This window comes from Salmo trutta, chromosome 16 (assembly GCF_901001165.1).
Source record: "Salmo trutta chromosome 16, fSalTru1.1, whole genome shotgun sequence".
In the NCBI taxonomy this organism is placed as follows: Eukaryota; Metazoa; Chordata; class Actinopteri; order Salmoniformes; family Salmonidae; genus Salmo; species Salmo trutta.
This window is the reverse complement of record NC_042972.1, coordinates 6932200-6954991: the sequence shown is the minus strand read 5'-3', so window position 1 is coordinate 6954991 and position 22792 is coordinate 6932200. Positions and strand designations below refer to the sequence as shown.

The 22792-nt window shown below is 42.8% G+C and overlaps 1 protein-coding gene and 1 pseudogene across 1 annotated transcript; one reads left to right on the top strand and one right to left on the bottom strand.

Moving 5' to 3' along the window:
- The first annotated feature begins 7193 nt into the window (after positions 1 to 7193).
- Positions 7194 to 10407, top strand: LOC115150014 (L-rhamnose-binding lectin CSL3-like; annotated as a pseudogene).
- A 5621-nt stretch (positions 10408 to 16028) lies between these two features.
- Positions 16029 to 19101, bottom strand: LOC115150006 (L-rhamnose-binding lectin CSL3-like). Its single transcript, XM_029692867.1, has 9 exons — positions 19016 to 19101; positions 18688 to 18723; positions 18563 to 18607; positions 18279 to 18414; positions 18033 to 18151; positions 16712 to 16756; positions 16466 to 16601; positions 16281 to 16388; positions 16029 to 16198 (listed from the first exon to the last, which is right to left on the bottom strand). Exons 1-8 carry the CDS (start codon positions 19044 to 19046, stop codon positions 16283 to 16285), a joined length of 654 nt encoding a protein of 217 aa, XP_029548727.1. The 5' UTR covers positions 19047 to 19101; the 3' UTR covers positions 16029 to 16198; positions 16281 to 16282.
- Between the last annotated feature and the right edge of the window lie 3691 nt (positions 19102 to 22792).

Below are 22792 nucleotides of genomic sequence, written 5' to 3'. Positions count from 1 at the left end.
CAGGGAAGAAGCCATCCAGCTTTTTGAAGAATATGTGCAGCTTGGAGAGGTGAAATTCCACAGGAGCCTCACACCAGCTGGCTGGGAAGGGAAACCGTGGGGCATCACATTCTCTGATGGAAGTGATAAAACCTATGGAGCTGTGATGTACTTAAGATGGGAGACAAGTCAAGGCACTAAAGTTCGATTTGTTGAATCAAAAGCCAAGCTGACACCCCTGGATCAGAAGGGAGACGCTGTAAAAGCTGAGATCTGTGGTGCTGTCGTTGCAGCCAGGATCAGGAAGTACGTGGAAAAGCATGCTCGAATGAAGATCGAGAGATGGTTCCATCTACTTGACAGTCAAACGGTCTTGGGAGCCATTCAAAGAGTCAGTTATGGGTACAAAACCTTCTTTGCAAACAGAAGGGGTGAAATCCAGAAGGCTGGACAAGTGCAAGACTGGTGGTGGATCCGTGGGAATCTAAACATAGCTGACATCATAACAAGAGGGGGTGCTCCTGAAGATTTGAAGGAGAATTCCACATGGCAAGAGGGACCAGAGTTCCTAAAGTGGCCAGTGGAGGAGTGGCCTATAAAATCAGCTGGAGAGGTTGCAGCTCATGCCAGGGAGAGTGTAAACAAGCTCCAGAGGAAGGCATTCAGAGGGAAAACTCCAAGTTCACTCACAGGTTCAGTCCAAAGACGCCAATGGTAAAAGGCTTAAATGGTTAATTCATCTTAGTTATTTAGAATGTTATTTAGAATGTTTAAACTAATTTAAGTTCATTAAAATGTTTAATGGTAACTTTTGTTCTGTCTTTAAAGGTTTACAACCTAATTTACTGGCTAATTTACTGGCTAATTTACTGGCTAAATTACTGGACAGACCAATCAACTGAAGGCAAACTAAAAATAAAAAAGATTGAGTCGGAAAATTGAGTTGTCCCTGTGTCCTTTGGATGGTGAACAATAGGAGGACTTGACGGTCTCTATGGGGGTGCCACAGGGTTATATTCTCGGGCCGACTCTTTTCTCTGTATACATCAATGATGTTGCTCTTGCTGCTGGTGATTCTCTGATCCACCTCTACGCAGACGACACCAATTTGTATACTTCTGGCCCTTCTTTGGACAATGTATTAACCTCTCTGGCGCATGTGGGACGAACTCGTCCCACCTACGTAACAGCCACTGAAATCCAGTGGCGCGATTTTTGAATCGTTAGAAATACTATTACTTCAATTTCTCAAACATATGACTATTTTACAGCTATTTAAAGACAAGAATCTCGTTAATCTAACCCCACTGTCCGATTTCAAAAAGGCTTTACAACGAAAGCAAAACATTAGATTATGTCAGCAGAGTGCCCAGCCAGAAATAATCAGACACCCATTTTTCAAGCTAGCATATCATGTCACATAAACCCAAACCACAGCTAAATGCAGCACTAACCTTTTATGATCTTCATCAGATGACACACCTAGGACATTGTGTTATACAATACATGCATGTCTGTTCAATCAAGTTCATATTTATATCAAAAAACAGCTTTTTACATTAGCATGTGACGTTCAGAAAAAGCATAACCCCCGCAAACTTCCGGGGAATTTACTAACAGTTTGCTAAATTACTCACGATAAACGTTCACAAAAAGCATAACAATTATTTTAAGAATTATAGATACATTACTCCTCTATGCACTCGATATGTCCGATTTTAAAATAGCTTTTCGGATGAAGCACATTTTGCAATAATCTAAGTACATAGCCCGGCATCACAGGGCTAGCTATTTAGATACCCACCCAGGTCAGCCTCCACCAAAATCACATTTCCTATAAGAAAAATGTTCTTACCTTGCTTGTTCTTCGTCAGAATACACTGCCAGGACTTCTACTTCAATAACAAATGTTGGTTTGGTCCCAAATAATCCATCGTTATATCCAAACAGCGACGTTTTGTTCGTGAGTTCTAGACACTATCAGAATGCTTCATCACGGTGTCGCGCATGGCGCATTGGCGTGACAAAAATGTCTAAATATTCCATTACCGTACTTCGAAGCATGTCAACCGCTGTTTAAAACCAATTTTTATGCCATTTATCTCGTAGATAAGTGATAATATTCCGACCGGGAATATGCATTGAGCCTAAACAGCCGAATAAAATTTCTCCTCAGGAGCGAATTGTGCACGCGCCTCATTCAAAGGTCCTCTGAGCAGCCACTTACAAAAGGTGATAATGTGTTTCAGCCTGAGGCTCCCTCGTAAACCTTCAGGTTTTTCGCGGGTTCTGAGAGCCTATTGGAGCCCTGGGAATTGTCACTTTACAGCTAAGATCCTTACTTTTCAATAAAAAGATGCAAGACGCACGACTCCTTGTCAGACAGGGTACTTCCTGCTTGAAACCTTGTCAGGTTTTTGCCTGCCATAGGAGTTCTGTTATACTCACAGACACCATTCAAACAGTTTTAGAAAATTCAGAGTGTTTTCTATCCAAACCTGAACAATAATATGCATATTCTAAATGGGCACATAATTTTTCCAAAATTCTCAATACTGCCCCCTATCCCAAACAGGTTAACTAACCTCCAGACGAGCTTCAATGCCATACAACTCTCCTTCCGTGGCCTCCAACTGCTCTTAAATGCAAGTAAAACTAAGTTTATGCTCTTCAACCGATCGCTGCCCACACCTGCCCGCCCGTACAGCATCACTACTATGGACGGTTCTGAATTAGAATATGTGGACAACTATAAATACCTAGGTGTCTGGTCAGACTGTAAACTCTCCTTCCAGACTCACATTAAGGATCTCCAATGCAAAATTAAACCTAGAATCGGCTTCCTATTTCGCAACAAAGCATCCTTCACTCATGCTGCCAAACATACCCTCGTAAAACTGACAATCCTACCGATCCTTGAAATCGGCGATGTCATTTACAAAATAGCCTCCAACACTCTACTCAACAAATTTATTGCAGTCTATCGCAGTGCCATCCGTTTTGTCACCAAAACCCCATATACTAACCACCACTGCATGCTCTCGTTGGCTGGCCCTCGCTTCATATTCATCGCCAAACCAGGTCATCTATAAGTCTTTGCTAGGTAAAGTGCCACCTTATCTCAGCTCACTGGTCACCATAGCAGCACCCACCCGTAGCACGAGCTCCAGCAGGTATATCTCACTGGTCACCCCCAAGGCCAATTCCTACTTTGGCTAACTTTCCTTCCAGTTCTCTGCTGCCAATGACTGGAACGAACTGCAAAAATCACTGAAGCTGGAGACTCATATCTCCTTCACTAACTTTAAGCATCAGCTGTCAGAGCAGCTCACAGATCACTGCACCTGTACGTAGCCCATCTGTAAATAGCCCATCCAACTACCTCATCCCCCATACTGTAATTTATTTGATTTATTTTGCTCCTTTGCATCCCAGTATCTCTACTTGCACACTCATCTTCGGCACATCTATTACTCTAGTGTTTATTTGCTCTACTGTAATTATTAAGCCACTATGGCCTATTTAATGCCTTACCTCCCTTATTCTACCTCATTTGCACATGCAGTATATTGTATTATTGACTGCATGTTTGTTTATTCCATGTTTAAGTCTGTGTTGTTGTTTGTGTCGCACTGCTTTGCTTTATCTTAGCCAGGTCGCAGTTGTAAATGAGAACTTGTTCTCAACTGGCCAAACTGGTTAAGTAACGGTGAAATATAAAATAATTTTTTTTTAAAAAGTGATGAGATTGGAGGGCACTATTATGTTCCCAATGTACATAAACTGAACTTCAATTAAACTACTCAGTCTGCACTCAGAGCATTCAGAGTTTGTAAGATTCTGGTTCAATGACACAGACGGAGGCCCAGCCTACAATAGTCAACAATGTTTTTTCATGAGGGCTCTGAATATCATACAATGTACACAGCCTTTTATACCTAACCTTTGGTCATACCATATGTCATACCCCTTACAAATGCCCCTCCTCTTCTTTAACACTGTCAATGCTTGTTTACAAGTCTTCTCCATCACATACATTGCTTATCATATCCTGCCCCATGTTACATAATCTACTGCAAGCCTAAAGGTTTCTCCCCTCCCTGGGTGGGGAGACCTTCTTCCTGTTATCAGTTTCACAGTGGTCACAAGTTGTCTGCTGTCTGTTAACCTGTTGAGGTATAGGGGGCAGTATTTTCCCTTTTGGATGAAAAGCGTACCCAGAGTAAACTGCCTAATACACGGGCCCAGAGTCAAATATTTGCATATCATTAGTAGATTTGGATAGAAAACACTTTAAAGTTTCTAAAACTTTTTGAATGATGTCTGTGAATATAACAGAACTGATATGGCAGGAAAAAACCTAATAGGTATCCAACCAGGAAGTGGGAACTCTGAGGCTTGTAGTCTTTTCATTAGAACCTTGTTTGAAGCTTCTACTATGCAATTTGATTGAATAACAACTGGAACAATAAGTGGTCTGGCTGGGGTCACTTAGTTACCTCATGCGCGGTCACGCAGGGCTAGCCATTTTTATTTTTCTTCTGTAATGAATACGCTATTGTCCGGTTGGAATATTATCAAAGTTTTATGTTAACACCCTAAAGATTGATTGTGAACATGGTTTGACATGTTTCTACAAACGCGAAGGGAACTTTATAACTTTTCGTCTATGATGGATGTACGCGCATCATGCCTTTTGGAATAGTGATCTGGACGCACGAACAAAATGGATTTATTTGGACATAAATGATGGACTTTATCGAACAAAATCAACATTTCTTGTGGAAGTGGGAGTCCTTCCGTGTGCATTCCGGCGAAGATCAGCAAAGGTAAGAAAATATTTATAACAGTATTTTGGAGTTTTGACGAAGCTGTGGCTTGACGGCTAACTGTATAGCTTGCATTGATGGCCGAGCTCTGTACTCAGAATATTGAACAATGTGCTTTCTCCGTAAAGCCTTTTTGAAATCGGACAATGTGGTTGGATTAAGGAGAGGTTTATCTTTCAAATGGTTTAAAATAGTTGTTTTGAATTTGGCGCCCTGATATTTCACTGGCTGTTGAATAGTGTGAACTGTGGGTGGGACGGTAGCGTCCCACGCAGCCCCGAGAAGTTAACAGTTCCCCTTTTCCTTGAATGTCTTACTTCCATTGCCAAATAGTAAAGTCTTAGCTTGTCCTATGCACACACATTTATAGAATTAGTTTTCTAATCATTCAGTTATACATTTTCGGAGTGGAATCATTTAGTCAAAACCTTAATCATAAAAATTCCAATAACCTCTTATGGCTAGGGGGCAGTATTTTCACGGCTGGATAAAAAACGTACCCGATTTAATCTGATTATTAGTCCTGCCCAGAAACTAGAATATGCATATAATTATTAGCTTTGGAGAGAAAACACTCCACAGTTTCTGAAACTGTTTGAATGGTGTCTGTGAGTATAACAGAACTCCTATGGCAGGCAAAAACCTGACAAGGTTCTTTTCAGGAAGTACCCTGTCTGAACATTTCTTGCCCTTGTTGATTCTCTCTATCTTTTACAAAGGATCTCTGCTCTTACGTGACACTTCCCACGTCTCCAATGGAGTCTCAGAGCCCGGGAAAAACAGGAATGACGTAATTCAAAGCCCTGGCTGAAGCACACGAGAGCAAAAGCTAAGTGGTCACTCAGTGGACTAAGCCTTACGCTCGCGACCCGCCCCGCCCCCGGCTTTCGGTTTTTCCCTCAGTATACAGACAGGCAGATTCCCGGTCGGAATATTATCGCTTTTCTACGAGATAAATTGCATAAAAATTGGTTTTAAACAGCGGTTGACATGCTTCGAAGTACGGTAATGGAATATTTAGAATTTTTTTGTCACATTCTGCGTCATGCTCGTGGCCGAGATTTAGCGTTGGGATAGTGTCTAGAACGCACGAACAAAACGTCTTGACGGAACATAACGATGGATTATTTGGGACCAAACCTACATTTGTTATTGAAGTAGAAGTCCTGGCAGTGTATTCTGACGAAGAACAAGCAAGGTAAGAACATTTTTCTTATAGGAAATGTGATTTTGGTGAAGGCTAAACTTGCAGGGTGTCTAAATAGCTAGCCCTGTGATGCCGGGCTATGTACTTAGATTATTGCAAAATGTGCTTCATCCGAAAAGCTATTTTAAAATCGGACATATCGAGTGCGTAGAGGAGTTCTGTATCTATAATTCTTAAAATAATTGTTATGCTTTTTGTGAACGTTTATCGTGAGTAATTTAGTAAAATCACCGGAAGTGTTCGGTGGGAATGCTAGTTCTGAACGTCACATGCTAATGTAAAAAGCTGGTTTTTGATATAAATATGAACTTGATTGAACAGACATGCATGTATTGTATAACATAATGTCCTAGGTGTGTCATCTGATGAAGATCATAAAAGGTTAGTGCTGCATTTAGCTATGGTTTGGGTTTATGTGACATGATATGCTAGCTTGAAAAATGGGTGTCTGATTATTTCTGGCTGGGTACTCTGCTGACATAATCTAATGTTTTGCTTTCGCTGTAAAGCGTTTTTGAAATCGGACAGTGTGGTTAGATAAAGGAGAGTCTTGTCTTTAAATAGCTGTAAAATAGTCATATGTTTGAAAAATGGAAGTTTTCGGATTTTAGAGGAGTTTGTATTTCGCGCCCCGCCCATCATTGGATATTGGAGCAGACGTTCCGCTAGCGGAACGTGTAGATGTAAGAGCCTGTCTGCGCTAGGGAGCAGTATTGTCACGGCCGGATAAAAAAGTACCCGATTTAAACTGGTTACTACTCTTTCCCAGAAACGAGAATATGCATATAATTAGTAGATTTGGATAGAAAACACTCTGATGTTTATAAAACTGTTTGAATGGTGTCTGTGAGTATAACAGAACGCATATGGTAAATCTGCAACGCTCAAAGGTTTTAAGACTGATCGTGGCCCGTGTGATTCTTCCTTAACGAAGAAGCCCCACCTAGATGGCTACTTTAAAATGTTGGAAGCCCTCAATGGTAATGTTAATGTCAAAATTGATTTTATCCATCTAGAGTCCTCTATCTAACTCCATGAGATGAGACTGAACCAATAGCCAGGTATAGACCAGCAAACTCCGGCCCCTAATTGCAATGAGGTGTACCTGGAAACAAATAGATACACCTGGGTTAATTAAGACATGTCCCATAACATAAATACCAGGTGTATTGGGTCCAATTAGCATCAGTTGCCTTTTCTCTGTTACTACCACTTCTGTACCCGGCATCATGCGCATGTTCAGACTGACGGTGGTCGCATGTGAGTATACAAAATCTGTATCTAATGCAGATTAGAATTTAAATATAAATGACCAAATGTTTGTATTTGAGAGTAATGGAAGTACGTGTCATATATGACCTGAGGGACATTCAATTTCTATTGTTCAAAACAAAATTGTCTAACAAATTGTCACATCGCATGCATGGAATAAGAGACTAAATTCTGAACTTGATGACTCAAATGCTGGAGTATACCTTAATGGTCCAAGTGCATATGATGTGGAATGTTGCCTAACTAGCTGTGTGATGTTGTTTCAGTGCTGACTGCAGCTTGCTGTACACTAACAGATGGAGGTACTGTATGTAGTAATGAAGATACTACTTAACCAAACTAATGTGAGTGGTGTGTAATTCCTGTTTTTGTCCTGGCAGCAATCAGCATCACGTGTGAAGGCCATGATGCTTTACTGCAATGTGGTAAGCTAGTCAACACTACTGTATAGTCACCTATGATATTTTCTACTGTAAATTAGCGTCACTGGCCCACACCAGTCTTCGCTCTCCTTCGTCCCTCACCTTTCTCCTTTTCTTGATCTCTTCCCCCATCTCCCTCAGATGGAGGTAAGATTCAAGTCAAGCGTGCCAACTATGGTCGTCGTAAACACGATGTGTGTTCCATTGGGCGCCCCGATAACCAACTCACCGACACCAACTGCCTCAGCCAATCCACCACCAGCAAGATGGCAGAAAGGTACTAGAACCAGTGGTGTTTACCTGTAGGAGCTCCTTGGCTGTAGTGGTAACAACCACCAGCAGCAAGAACCTGTAGTGTTTACCTGTGGGAACTCATGACCTCTTCCTGTCTTTGACACAAACAGGTGAGATGGAAAGAGCCAGTGTGTTGTCCCGGCATCCAATTTCGTTTTTGGGGACCCCTGTGTCGGGACTTACAAGTACCTGGACACCAAATACTCCTGTGTCCAACAGCACGAAACAAGTCAGTCTCTGAATGTGTGCTAATAATAGTTAGTGGTGGGCACCAATGGCCATAATTGAATTCAACCTACTATCGGTATGACTGTGGCATGTTGGGATATTGTTTAATACTCCTACCCATTTTACTCTTTTGTAAAAGCGTGCACTCTGCTGATGACTAGAATGGGTTGGTTCCCCTATGGTACCAGCTTTGTTATTAAATTCTTTTTTATGGCCCCAACGTGTTAAATGCATTTATTTCTCCATGTTTAAGCCACCCTCACCTGCTAACTAACCCTAGCACACAAGCTGTGGTTATGGAACAATGTAGCCGGCAACATCTTTAGTTAGCGTAGCCTATAGGGAGGTCGGAGACCTGGCAGTGTGGTGCCAAGACGACAATATCGGCAAGACAAAGGAACTGATTGTGGACTACATGAAACGGAGGGCTGAGCCCCTCCCTGCCAGGAGGCTAAAAGGATTTGCTATCAGCCTTCCGATGCTCAATTCTACAGCTGCACCATTGAGAGCTTTTTGACTGGCTGCATTACCACTAGGTATGTAGCACGTTGCGGTCATATGCCAGAGGGTAGTGCGTACGGCCCTGTCCATCACTGAGGCCGCTCTCCCTGCCATCAGCATCTCGACACCACACGTGTCGGAAAGCCCTACATTGTCAATGACACTGGCCACTGACAAATGGTACGGATGCACCAAGTCTGGAACCTGAACAGCTTCTACTTCCCCCAAGCCATAAAACTCCTGAATGACTACCCCCGACTATCTACATTGACCCTTTTTGCAGTAACCTTTTTGACTTGTCTCATATGCTGTTCCTTTTCAGATGTACATATCAAGCTCAATTAGCCTTCCCTGTAGCTCAGTTGGTAGAGCATGGTGTTTGCAACACCAGGGTTGTGGGGTCGATTCCCACGGGGGGCCAGCACAGAAAAAGAAATGTATGCATTCACTACTGTAAGTCACTCTGGATAAGAGTGTCTGCTAAATGACTAAAATGTAAATGTAATTAGCCAGCAAGAACACGGATGGGAAGTGGCTTAAGCTTATTTGATGCTTGTGCGCACTTAATCTGGCTTTAGACTGAATATGTTTCAGTGAACGGTAACTAGCTAGCGCTACTCCCACAGATTTGTAGGGTATACAGCTAGTCTGACACAGCATGGCATAGAAATGCAGATTTGGTGTAGCGGGTTGACTTTATTTTTCACCAGTTTCAGTCTAGCCAGCCCGATTGCTTAACATATTAGCCTTTTGAGACCTGCTCATAAGGAACTGACACTACAAGGTAACGGTGAATGATGACGCGCATAGCCCTTTATACTTTAGTACATGCCGACAAGTTTAAAATGACTTAAAAAATGCACCTGAAATCAACATTCCCTGTTAGTGCCCATCCCTAACACTTCACCAGGCTAATGTATGTCTTAATTTGTCTGGCCAGTGTGGTGTAACTCCTGTGTTGTCCTTGCAGTAAGCAGCATCGTATGTGAAGGCTCTGATTCCCAACTACTATGTGGTAAGCTGGTTAGCACTACCGTACTGTATAATCATGTGGTGATGTATATTAGTCACTAGCCCACACAAACACCCAGATTTGGCCATCCTTCTTTCTCTTCCTCAGATCGGGGTGAGATCCATATTCAGCGTGCCAACTATGGTCGTCGTCAACACGATGTGTGTTCCATTGGGCGCCCCGATAACCAACTCAAAAACACCAACTGCCTCAGCCAATCCAGCACCAGCACAATGTCAGAAAGGTAGTGAAACCTTTAGTGTGCATTTGCCTGTAGGCACTCATTGGCTGTGGTGTTAACCTCTACCTGTTGACACACAGGTGTGACGGAGAGCGCCAGTGTATCGTCAAGGTATCCAACTCCGTGTTCGGCGACCCCTGTGTTGGAACTTATAAGTACTTGGATGTGGCTTACACCTGTGACTGAATGTGAGTTTTATATATGTGCATGCACACATGACTGGGAACTAGAATGCTGGTGCTGACAGTATGCCTTGCAGGATATCTTCCTGTGGAACCTGAAGATGTACAAGGCTTCTGGGATATCGTCATCAGGTTGTGCTGTTTTCCTCCAACTTCAATGACCATTGTAAACCTGTGTATTTTGTGTTGAAGCATTTCTGAACTGTGGTTGGTCTGAATTAAATGAAGTGTCAAAGACAAGACTGGTTGCCTCTTGTATATTACTAAATGTCACACCAATATTTCTGAACGTGTGTCCTTTATTGTTGCCTTTCTCGGGACTCATTTGTACCACCTTTAGGCAGTTGTAAAATGCTCTGGATGGTCAAACTATTTTTAAATCAATTGTACCTGCCTCTCAAATCACTGACAAGTTGTACTTATGACATCAGCATGCTTACTTGACCTAATTTGTATGCATCAACAGCTAACCTGGTGACAAAGCAGACCTGGACAGGTTATACAATGTGTAGACCCTACAAATGTACATCAGTAAGTGATTGGCTCAGATCATGAACCAAATGTTACTGTGATGTGTAAATTAAGCTAGAGGCTGTTTCTTCTCTTAATCATACTTGCAGGGAAGCTGGCCAACTACATCACATTAGTCATCTAACAGCCTCTGATCCAAAGACGCGTAAACACGCAAACAGGGTCAACACCCTGCTCAAGGGCACATCGACAGATCTCCACAATGTCAAAAATGTGGTCCAACACTGTTCCAAGAGCAGCCCCTCAACCATCAGATTCCAGCCAGAGAATAAATAGAATTCCATTCCCTGCACCACAAACAAAACAAACATCCAGGACAATACAACAGCAAGGCCAATGTTTGAGTGCATGTATGGCACCATGTCCATCTTGGTGCATTTGAATGAGTGTACAAATGCATTCAAACACCTGCATGGCATCAGCCTCAACTATATCAACACAGCCCCTCAGTGTCAAAGTATTTACCTTTTATATATAATTTAGATCTGTCATTCTATCCTTCGCCCAGCAACTCCACTCCCACTTGTCTCCAATTCCACATCACAGTTCCCTTAGCCCATCCCGCCTGTCTCTACTGGCAACCCTTCGGATTTCTATGCAGCATATCTTTCAACAATACAGTTTAACTCAGTCTAGAGTCTATTCAATTAGATATAATCTTTTACTATGAGCGTTAGTAATTGACGAGATCTCCAGTATTTCTAGGGTCCATTTCAGATCTATGTTATACATTTTCAGCCATTCCTGACAGGCTGCTTGAAGACAATACCAAAATAAATGGTCAATTCTGTATCCTCACAACAAAATATGCAGAACTTTGTATGCCCCAAATATTCAGCGTTTTGTTGGCAAGAATTCTATACAATTTTAGCTGAAAAGCACAAGTCTTTTTAGCTAAAATTGAACAGGGCTCCGGGCAGCCGAGCGGAAATGGAGGAAAAATCGCCTCCCTGGCATCCTTTCACTCCCTCTCTACATTTTCCTCTTCTGTCTCTGCTGCTAAAGCCACTTTCTACCACTCTAAATTCCAAGCATCTGCCTCTAACCCTAGGAAGCTCTTTGCCACCTTCTCCTCCCTCCTGAATCCTCCTCCCCCTCCCCCCCCTCCTCCCTCTCTGCGGATGACTTCGTCAACCATTTTGAAAAGGTCGACGACATCCGATCCTCGTTTGCTAAGTCAAACGACACCGCTGGTCCTGCTCACACTGCCCTACCCTGTGCTTTGACCTCTTTCTCCCCTCTCTCTCCAGATGAAATCTTGCGTCTTGTGACGGCCGGCCGCCCAACAACCTGCCCGCTTGACCCCTACCTCACCTCGCTCATCAACTCATCCTTGACCGCTGGCTACGTCCCTTCCGTCTTCAAGAGAGCGAGAGTTGCACCCCTTCTGAAAAAAACCAAACAAAGGGCAGTAGGGTCAAAAATTTCTTCCCAACAATTTTGCAGTCTGTATGGCACAGATGTCAACATCCTGGTCCTCAAATGAAACTGTTATAACATTCCTATTTAAGCTATTTTTTTCCCTCTGCAAGTTTTGGTCCTTTATATTGGGCAGACAGACCAGTTCCCTACCTCTTCCTGCCTCCATTGTTGGGGTAATGTAATCAATTGGTTATAATCTTGGATTGAGCAGACCTTTCCAAATAATTCTGATAACTCCATGAAAGACATATCTACCATTCCAATTGACAATATCTTTAAAAACAAATACACTTTTCAAACTTTTTTCCCATAAATATAGGTCTTTTATAAACCATCACATTTGAGTAGAGCCATAATATTTGTAATATTTGTTCTATCCTTTCAGGGGGATGAAATTGAAATTGTAGTCAGTTCTGCAATGCTTGTTTGAAAAAGAGAAATACTTTGAAAAAAGTATCATTTGCAATTAATCAAAATGAGACATGGAAATCTGTACACAGGCCAAAAAGTCTATTTTAGTCAATGGATTAGCTTTTTTTAGTAATCTACTTGAGGATTATTTAGGGTTCAAGTAGAACTTTTGAATAAGTGAAGCTTTTAGAGAGAAGTTTAGTGCTTTTATATTTAATAATCGCAACACACCCAATTCATATTCATTATATAGCGAGCTAGGCCTGCATACCACCCTGCATTTTACTGCTGCTTTGCTTCTTAAACTAAGCAGGATTGGTCCTGGTCAGTCCCTGGATGGGAGAACAGATGCTTCTCGAAGTGGTGTTGGAAGGCCAGTAGGAGGCACCCTTCTGTCTTGTCTAAAAATATCCCATTGACCCAGGGCAGTAGGGTGCCGTCTTTTGGATGGGATGTTAAATGGCTGTCCTGACTCTCTGTGATCACTAAAGATCCCATGGCACTGATCGCAAGAGTAGGGGTGTTAACCCCAGTGTCCTGGCTAAATTCCCAAATTGTCCTTCTTACCATCATGGCCACCTAGTCATCGCCGGTGTACAATTAGCTACTTCATCTCCCCTCCTCTCCCCTGTAACTAATCCCCAGGTTGTTGCTGTAAATGAGAATGTGTTCTCAGTCAACTTACCTGGTTAAATAAAAATAAACACATTAATAAATATAGATAGGCACACTGTATCTTGTCTGGTTTAGCGTCCCAAATTAAGATACATATTTTTTGCTCATATGAATTGAAAAACAAATCATCAGGAGTAGGCAGCGCCATATGAAAGTGAGTAAACTGTGATATGACTAAGGAGTTAATCAGGGCAAATTTGATATAAATAGACAGGAATTTACCTCTCCATGGTTGCAGGATCTTGTCTGTTTTCTATTGAAATTAATTTTGTAGGGCTCATGTAATATTTTTTATATGAATACCAAGTATGTCTACTTCACCATCAGTCAATTTTAAAGATAAACTGCATATTAATGTAAAAGTTGTATTTTTTAAAGATCCAATACCTAACATTGTACACAGGTTTTAGTCCAGAGAGTCCAGAAAATGTGTCTAGACCTTCAATGAGACATTGTAGGGATCTAGCTTGCGGACTTAATAAAAACTTGAGTCATCGGCATACATGGACACCTTTGTTTTTAAACCTTGGATTTCTAATCCTCTAATGTTGTTATTTGATCTGATTTTAGTAGCTAGCATTTCGATGGCCATAACGAATAGATATGGTGACAGCGGACACCCTTGTTTAAGTCCTCTTGATGATTCAAAACTCTCTGAAAAGTAGCCGCTATTTACTATTTTACACCTATACAGTACTTTTACCCATTTTAAAAGAGAATCACCAAAATTGTAAAATTCCAGGCATTTTATGAACAAATTTGTAGTCCGTAATTTCCTGTAGACCCTGCCACATACGTCTCGTGTCTTGGCCGTTGAATTACAACTCCATTTTCTCCCTATACCGACATTCTGCTTGTTTGATTGCCTTGCGGAGGGAATAACTACACTGTTTATATTCAGCTATATTCCCCGACCTCTTTCCATGGTTGAATGCGGTGGTTCGCGCATTCAGTTTTGCCCGAGTTTTGCGATATATAAGTCAGGTGAACAAAAGGACATGAGTTACTGTATATTGATATTGTTACACCATGAGTCATTAATCATGAGGCATAAACCCCCAGCCTTCCACCTACCAGAGAGATGTTTGTTTCTGTCGGCGCGACGCATGAAGAAACCCGATGGTTGTATCGACTTTGATAACATATCCCGAGTGAGCCATGTTTCCGTGAATCAGAGAATGTTACAATCTCTGTCTCTCTGGAAGGCAACTCGTGCCCTAATGTTGGACACAAATAACTGCATAATTTCCTAAGGACTTGAAGCGAGGTGACCATCTCTGTCTGCGCCATCTTGAGATCATTTAGCTTCCTCACAGATTACTTTCATTTGGTAATAGATTATATTAGTTGGTTCTTGAATAAGTTCCTCTCTTGTTGTTCCTCTAATTTATTTTGTATCTCTGTAGTTTCGTTTTTATTGCTATCTACCTGTACTATTAGTGAATGTATTTCCCTTGTTAGTCTTCTCTTTAGCCAGAAACTGCTTTTCATTGTTGTTGAAAATTGAATTGAATGACCTCTGAAGGTACATTTAAAGGTATCCCAAACAATAAGGGGATTTACTGAACCTCTATTGTACTGGAAAAATTCAGTTAAATTGTCTTAGTTAAAAATAGATTTTCCTCCAGTGGACTTTGATTAAATACACAATATCCCCATCCACGTGGAAATTCTACAAGAGTTGTGAAAGCCAATTAGATGATCCAATCGAATTCTGTCTCTTATTGCCCATTGGTTTTATTTGGGATGAGTACAGCAGTACCACAGGACATATTGATGGTATAATAGAAATAAAAATGCACTATGCGGATCACGCTGCCATTTCCTGGTTGCTGAAATTCTGGTTCACATAATTTTGACAAAAGTAGTGTTGCATCATTATACCATCTAAACTGCAAAATATATTTTCAGACCAAAAGTACTATTTTCAGCTGTTCGACAATAACGTACCTCAGTAGAAATAGCGCTCTACAGATCTACCACTTAGACTTGATTTCAATGGACAGATCAATGTTGGTGCGTCGCCGAAATGTGTGGGACAGTGCCAGAGATACATTGAGATGGGGAAACTCCACTGGCATCATATTAACGCCCATTTTGTATGTTGCCCATGGGCTGCGCAGTGCATTCTGGGGCCAATTGGGCACTAGCTCAAAAAACCCAACTTTAGCATGAATTCTGGGAAGTACAAAATTGCAACTAAGCCGAGATGTTTGATATTATCGTATTGCTTTGGAATAGTGGCATTATGTATGCGAGGAAAATAGGCAGGTTTCTCGACTTTGAGAAGGCATTGCATGATGATTAGCTTAGCAACCGTGTGACGCATTATGACCCATAAATTCTGTGGGGCGTTATACATTTCTCCATTCATTAGCCAATTGAAGCTCTCCTATTGTTCTCTAAAAATCTGACAAGCAAAAGCAGCCTTAGAAATAGCCTCAAGCTTAATGTCCACGTCACGGTATTGTTTGGCTCATGATCTGAGCCAATCACTTAATGATCAGGGTTTGTAGGGTCTACACATTGTAAGGTTAACGGTCCAGGTCTGCTTTGTGTACACATTAGATCAAGTAAGCCTGCTGATGTCATAAGTACTACCTGTCAGTGATTTGAGAGGCAGGTACAATTGTTTAAAAATAGTTTGCCCGGCCAGAGCACAATGAATATTTTACAACTGCATAAAGGTGGGCACACAATACAGACAGCAAGACAAAAGCACGTTAGCGCCAGGTACAAATGAGTCCGGTGAAAGGCAAGAATAAAGGACACATGTTCAGAAATATTGGTGTGACATTTAGTAACATACAAGAGGCAACCAGTCTCGTCTTTGACACTTCATTTAATTCAGACCAACCACAGTTCAGAAATGCTTCCACACAAAATACACAGGTTCCCAATGGTCATTGAAGTTGATTTGGCAGAAAACAGCACAACCTGATGAAGATATCCCAGAAGCCTTGTACATCTTCAGGTTCCACAGGAAGAACTCCTGCAAGGCATATTGTCAGCACCAGCATTCTAGTTCCCAGTCATGTGTGCATGCACATATATATATACACACACAAACTCACATTCAGTCACAGGTGTAAGCCACATCCAAGTACTTATAAGTTCCAACACAGGGGTCGCCGAACACGGAGTTGGATACCTTGACGATACACTGGCGCTCTCCATCACACCTGTGTGTCAACAGGTAGAGGTTAACACCACAGCCAATGAGTGCCTACAGGTAAATGCACACTAAAGGTTTCACTACCTTTCTGACATTGTGCTGGTGGTGGATTGGTTGATGCAGTTGGTGTTTTTGAGTTGTTTGTGTGGGCGCCCAATGGAACACACATCGTGTTGACGACGACCATAGTTGGCACGCTGAATATGGATCTCACCCCGATCTGAGGAAGAGAAAGAAGAAAAGGATGGCCAAATCTGGGTGTTTGTGTGGGCTAGTGACTAATATACATCACCACATGATTATACCGTACGGTAGTGCTAACCAGCTTACCACATAGTAGTTGGGAATCAGAGCCTTCACATATGATGCTGCTTACTGCAAGGACAACACAGGAGTTACACCACACTGGCCAGACAAATTAAGACATACATTAGCCTGGTGAAGTGTTAGGGATGGGCACTAACAGGGAATGTTGATTTCAGGCTCATTTCTTTAAAGTCATTATAAATGTGTTAGCGTGAACTAAAGTATAAACAGTTTGACGCGTCATCTTCCAACGTTCCCTTGTAGTTCCACTTCCTTATGAGCAGTCCTCAAAAATGCTAACATTTTAAGTAAACTGGCTGGCTCTAAATTGGTTAAAAATAAAGTCGACCCACTACACCACATCTGTATTTCTATGCCGTGCCAGATTAGCTGTATACCTTACAAATCTGTGGGAGTAGCGCTAGGTAGCAAGCTTCAGCCACTTCCCTGCGATGTTCTTGCTTGCTAATTGAGCTAGATATGTACATATAACAAGGAGCAGCAGCATATGTCAAAAAAGTAATTTAAAAAAAGCAATGCAGATAGTCAGGGGTAGTCATTCAGCAGTTTTATGGCTTGGGGGAAGTAGAAGCCGTTCAGGGTCCTGTTGGTTCCAGACTTGGTGCATCCGTACCATTTGTCATGGAGTAACAGGACAGTATGACTTGGGTGGCTTGAGGCATTGACAATGTAGGGCCTTCCGACACACGTGGTGTCGAGGTCCTGATTGCAGGGAGCGCGGCCTCAGTGATGTACTGGGCCGTACGCACTACTCTGTAGCACTTTGCGGACAGATGCCATACCTAGTGGTGATGCAGCCAGTCAAAAAGCTCTCAAAGGATGCAGCTGTAGATTTGAGGATCGGAGGGCTGATAACAAATCTTTTTAGCCTCCTGGTAGGGAGGGGCTTGGCCCTCTGTTTCCTGTAGTCCACAAGCAGTTCCTTAGTCCATCTTGGCACCACACTGCCTGGTCTCCGACATCCCTACGCTAAATAAAGTTGTTGCCGGCTACATTGTTCCATAACCACAGGTTGTGTGCCAGCTAGTGTTAGTTAGAAGGTGAGGTGGTTTACACTTGGAGAAACAAATGCATGTATGAAACATGTTGTGGCCATAAGGCAGCATTTAATAAAACAAAGTTAGCAAGCTGGTACTGTAGGGGAACCAACCCATTCTATTCCTTTTCTAGCAATCAGCAGAGTGCACTCTTTTACAAAAGAGTAAAATGGGTAGGAGTATTAAACAATATCCCAACATGCCAGTCATACCGATAGTATGTGGGATTAAATTATGGCTATTGGTGCCCACCACTAACTATTATTAGCACACATTCAGAGACTGACTTGTTTCAGGCTGTTGGACACAGGAGTATTTGGTGTCCAGGTACTTGTAAGTCCCGACACAGGGGTCTCCAAAAACCAAATTGGATGCCGGGACAATACACTGGCTCTTCCCACCGCACCTGTTTGTGTCAAAGACAGGTAGAGGTCATGAGTTCCCACAGGTAAACACTACAGGTTCTTGCTGCTGGTGGTTGTTAACACCACAGCCAAGGAGTTCCTACAGGTAAACACCACAGGTTCTAGTACCTTTCTGCCATCTTGCTGGTGGTGGATTGGCTGAGGCAGTTGGTGTCGGTGAGTTGGTTTTCGGGGCGCCCAATGGAACACACATCGTGTTTACGACGACCATAGTTGGCACGCTTGATTTGAATCTTACCTCCATCTGAGGGAGATGGGGGGGGGGGGGAAGAGAGACAAAGAAAAGGAGAAAGGTGAGGGATGAAGGAGAGCGAAGACTGGTGTGGGCCAGTGACGCTAATCTACAGTAGAAAATATCATAGGTGACTATACAGTAGTGTTGACTAGCTTACCACATTGCAGTAAAGCATCAGAGCCTTCACACGTGATGCTGATTGCTGCCAGGACAAATAAACAGGAATTACACACCACTCACATTAGCTTGGTTAAGTGGTATCATCATTACTACATACAGTACCTCCATCTGTTAGTGTACAGCAAGCTGCAGCCAGCACTGAAACAACATCACACAGCTAGTTCAGCAACATTCCACATCATATGCACTTGGACCATGAAGCTAGAATTTAGCATTTGACTCTATACTCCAGCATTTGAGTTATACTAAGTGTACTGTAGTCATCAAGTTAAGAATTTGGTCTCTTATTCCATGCATGCAATGTGACAGTTTGTTAGACAACTTTGTTTTTAACAATAGACATGTAATGTCCCGCAAGTCATATATGATATGTACTTCCATTACTCTCAAATACAAACATTTGGTCATATATATTTAAATGTATACTCACATGTGACCACCGTCAGTCTGACCATGTGCATGATGCCGGGTACAGGAGTGGTAGTAACAGAGAAAATGCAACTGATGCTAATTAGACCCAATACACCTGGTATTTATGTTATGTGACATGTCTTAATTAACCCAGGTGTATCTATTTGTCTCCAGGTGCACCTCATTGCAATTAGGGGCCGGTGTTTGCTGGTCTTTACCTGGCTATTTGTTCAGTCTCATGGAGTTAGATAGAGGACTCTAGATGGATAAAATCAATTTTGGCATTAACATTGCCATTGAGGGCTTCCAACATTTTAAAGTAGCCATCTAGGTGGGGCATGTTCGTTAAGGAAGAATCACACGGGTCACGTTCAGTCGCAAAACCTTCGAGCGTTGCAGATTTACATTTCATGAATAGAGACAACGTATTTCCTTATTCTACATGTCGGAGAGACATTTGTTCAACATAGCATATTTTTATCTGAAAATGTCCAAAACGTTGCATCCTGCTGAACGCACCCTATTATTCAATCTACTTTAATAAAATGAATATTGCCTCTGTTGTCTCAAATGTAATTACATTTGTTATTTGATTTGCATGTCCGTGTGCTCACGGATGCCATAATGGGACACATATAAAGATGATATCCTGTGTCCATCATTCTCTATGGTCAGATCCCCATGATGTGTTGTTCTGGTGGCTGAGTATGTGTCCTCTTCCTCTCACCTTTCCATTCTCAGGGATGCTGAACAGGTGCCTTGTCCTTCAACGTGCGAGCCCTTTGGGTGTTGCACTTATCAGGCTTCACCGCCGCGGTACGGAAAGGCTGGTCCGAGTGATTTTGTGCATTGATATGTTCCCAGTTGCCACTCCTGTGAAGCGAGACCACTGAGCTTGAAGGCAGTTTGGTGACCACAGAACCCACAGTACAGGTACTCTACTGTAAATATTATTAAAGTGAACCGTTTTGAATGACTATGTACAGTCGTGGCCAAAGGTTTTGTATGATGGCAATTTGCATATACTCCAGAATGTTTTGAAGAGTGATCAGATGAATTGCAATTATTTGCAAAGCCCCTCTTTGCCATGCAAATGAACTGAATCCCCCAAAAACATTTCCACTGCATTTCAGCCTTGCCACAAAAGGACCAGCTGATATCATGTCAGTGATTCTCTTGTTAACACAGGTGTGAGTGTTGACGAGGATAAGGCTGGAGATCACTCTTTCATGCTGATTGAGTTGGAATAACAGACTGGAAGCTTCAAAAGGAGGGTGGTGCTTGGAATCATTGTTCTTCATCTGTCAACCATGCTTACCTGCAAGGAAACATGTGTTGTCATCATTGCTTTGCACAAAAAGGGCGTCATAGCCAAGGATATTGCTGCCAGTACGATTGCACCTAAATCAACCATTTATCAAATCATCAAGAACTTCAAGGAGAGCGGTTCAATCTTTGTGAAGAAGGCTTCAGGGCGCCCAAGAAAGTTCAGCAAGCACCAGGACCGTCTCCTAAAGTTGATTCAGCTGCTGGATCGGGGCACCATCAGTACAGAGCTTGTTCAGGAATGGCAGCAGGCAGGTGTGAGTGCATCTGGGGTAAAGTCATTTTCTCCGATGAATCCCGTTTCCGATTGTTTTGGGCATATGGAAAAAAGCTTGTCCAGAGAAGACAAGGTGAGCGCCACCATCAGTCCTGTGTCATGCCAACAGTAAAGCATCCTGAGACCATTCATGTGTGGGGTTGCTTCTCAGCCAAAGGAGTGGGCTCACTCACAATTTTGCCTAAGAACACAGCCATGAATAAAGAATGGAACCAACACATCTTCCGAGAGCAACTTCTCCCAACCATCCAGGAACAGTTTGGTGAAGAACAATGCCTTTTCCAGCATGATGGTGCACCTTACCATAAGGCAAAAGTGATAGCTAAGTGGCTCGGCAAACAAAACATCGATATTTTGGAGATAGAAGTTTTCTATCTCCAGTTTCTCAGTCTCTTGGTCACAGCTTTGATGCACCTGTACTTTCACCTCCTTCTAGATGGTAGCGGGGTGAACAGGCCATGGCTCTGAGTAACTTAAAGCTTTTCATCCTCTCCAGTGCGGCCCCGTAGACGTGGATGGGGACTAGCTCTCTGCTGTCTACTGTAGTCCACGATCATCTCATTTGTTTTGTTGACATTGAGGGAGAGGTTATTTTCCTGGCATCATTCCGTCAGGGCCCTCAATTCCTCACAGTAGGGCGTCTCGACGTGTGATTACCACTGTTGTCAGCAAACTTGATGATTGAGTTGCCACACAGTCATGGGTGAACAGAGAGTACAGGAGGAGGCTGAGCACACACCCTTGTGGGGCCCCAGTCTTGAGGATCAGCGTGGCGGAGGTGTTGTTGCCTACCTTCACACCTGAGGTCGGCCCGTCTGCCCAGCTGCACAGGGCGGGGTTGAGACCAAGGGCCCAAGCTTAGTGATGTGGTATGATTGCTATTTTCTTTCGTTTTTTAACCAGAACCCCCAACAGAAGCTAGCCAGCTAACTAGCTACTAGCTAGCAGTCAGCTAGCCACTGCTAGCGGTCACCAGCTACCTTTAGCCCAGAATACTCTTGCCAGTTTGCACAGCACGAATCAAACCAGAGCAAATCTGACTTATTTTTCTTCATATCTCCTTATTCCCACTTCAAGCTCTAAACCTTTTCAACTGGATCATCGCAGCTAGCTGCTATCGGATTGGCTTCTCCTGGCTAACGTCTCTGTCCCGAAGCAAGCGCCTATTAGCCTGGAGTTATTTCATGCTAGGCCCATCTCCCAGCTAGCTAAAGAAGTCCATCAGCCACTCCTTAGGCTTCAATACCTATTTTGCCAATTGGCCTGGACCCCTTTTATTGCCGATACGGAGCCCCGACGATCCTTCACGACTGGACTACCGATGTAATCCACCCGAGGGGCTTTTCAACTGGCTCCCCCGTAACGTCATCCCTCGAATGCCCATCTACTAGCCTTCTAGACGCAGCCCGCTAATTCTTTTGGGGCTACTATACCTATTTTGCAAATTGGCCTGGACCCTTTTACTACACGGAGCCCAAATGATCCATCACGACTGATCTGCCGACGTAACAGCACGAAGGGGCTACAACTGACTTCTTCCGTTGCGACATCCCTCGAATGCACATCTGCTAGCCCCGGCCAGCTAGCTGTCTGAATCGTCGTGTGTCCAGCTCGCCAAGCTACTCACTGGAGCCAATGATGATCACTCGGCTATGCATGCCTCTCCCTAATGTCAATGTGCCTCGTCCATTGCTGTTTTGGTTAGTAATTATTGCCTTATTTCATTGTAGAGTCTCTAGCCATGCTCAATACGCCTTAGCTAACCCTTTAGTTCCACCTTCCAAACATGCGGTGACCTCACCTGGTTGAAATGATGTTTCTAGAGACAATATCTCTCTCATCGTCACTCAATGCATAGATTTACCTCCACTGTACTCACATCCTACCATGCCCTTGCCTGTACATTATGCCTTGAATCTATTCTACCGTGCCCAGAAACCTGCTACTTTTACTCTCTGTTCCGAACGTACTAGACGACCAGTTGTTATAGAATTTAGCCGTACACTTATCCTACTCCTAATCTGGTCCTTTGGTAATGTAGAGGTTAACCCAGGCCCTCCAGTGCCTAGCTCCACTCCCATTCCCCAGGAACTCTCATTTGTTGACTTAAAAGCCTTGGTTTCATGCATGTTAATATTAGAAGCCCCCTCCCTAAGTTTATTTTATTCACTGCTTTAGCACACTCTGCCAACA

Bases quoted from the DNA above. Each gene is read 5' to 3' on its own strand.
- LOC115150006 (XM_029692867.1), bottom strand. From the start codon at position 19,046: ATGCACATGGTCAGACTGACGGTGGTCACAT. The intron at 18,415-18,562 runs GTAAGCTAGTCA...CATCTCCCTCAG, and splicing joins TGATGCTTTACTGCAATGTG to ATGGAGGTAAGATTCAAATC. The intron at 16,602-16,711 runs GTAAGCTGGTTA...TCTCTTCCTCAG, and splicing joins TGATTCCCAACTACTATGTG to ATCGGGGTGAGATCCATATT.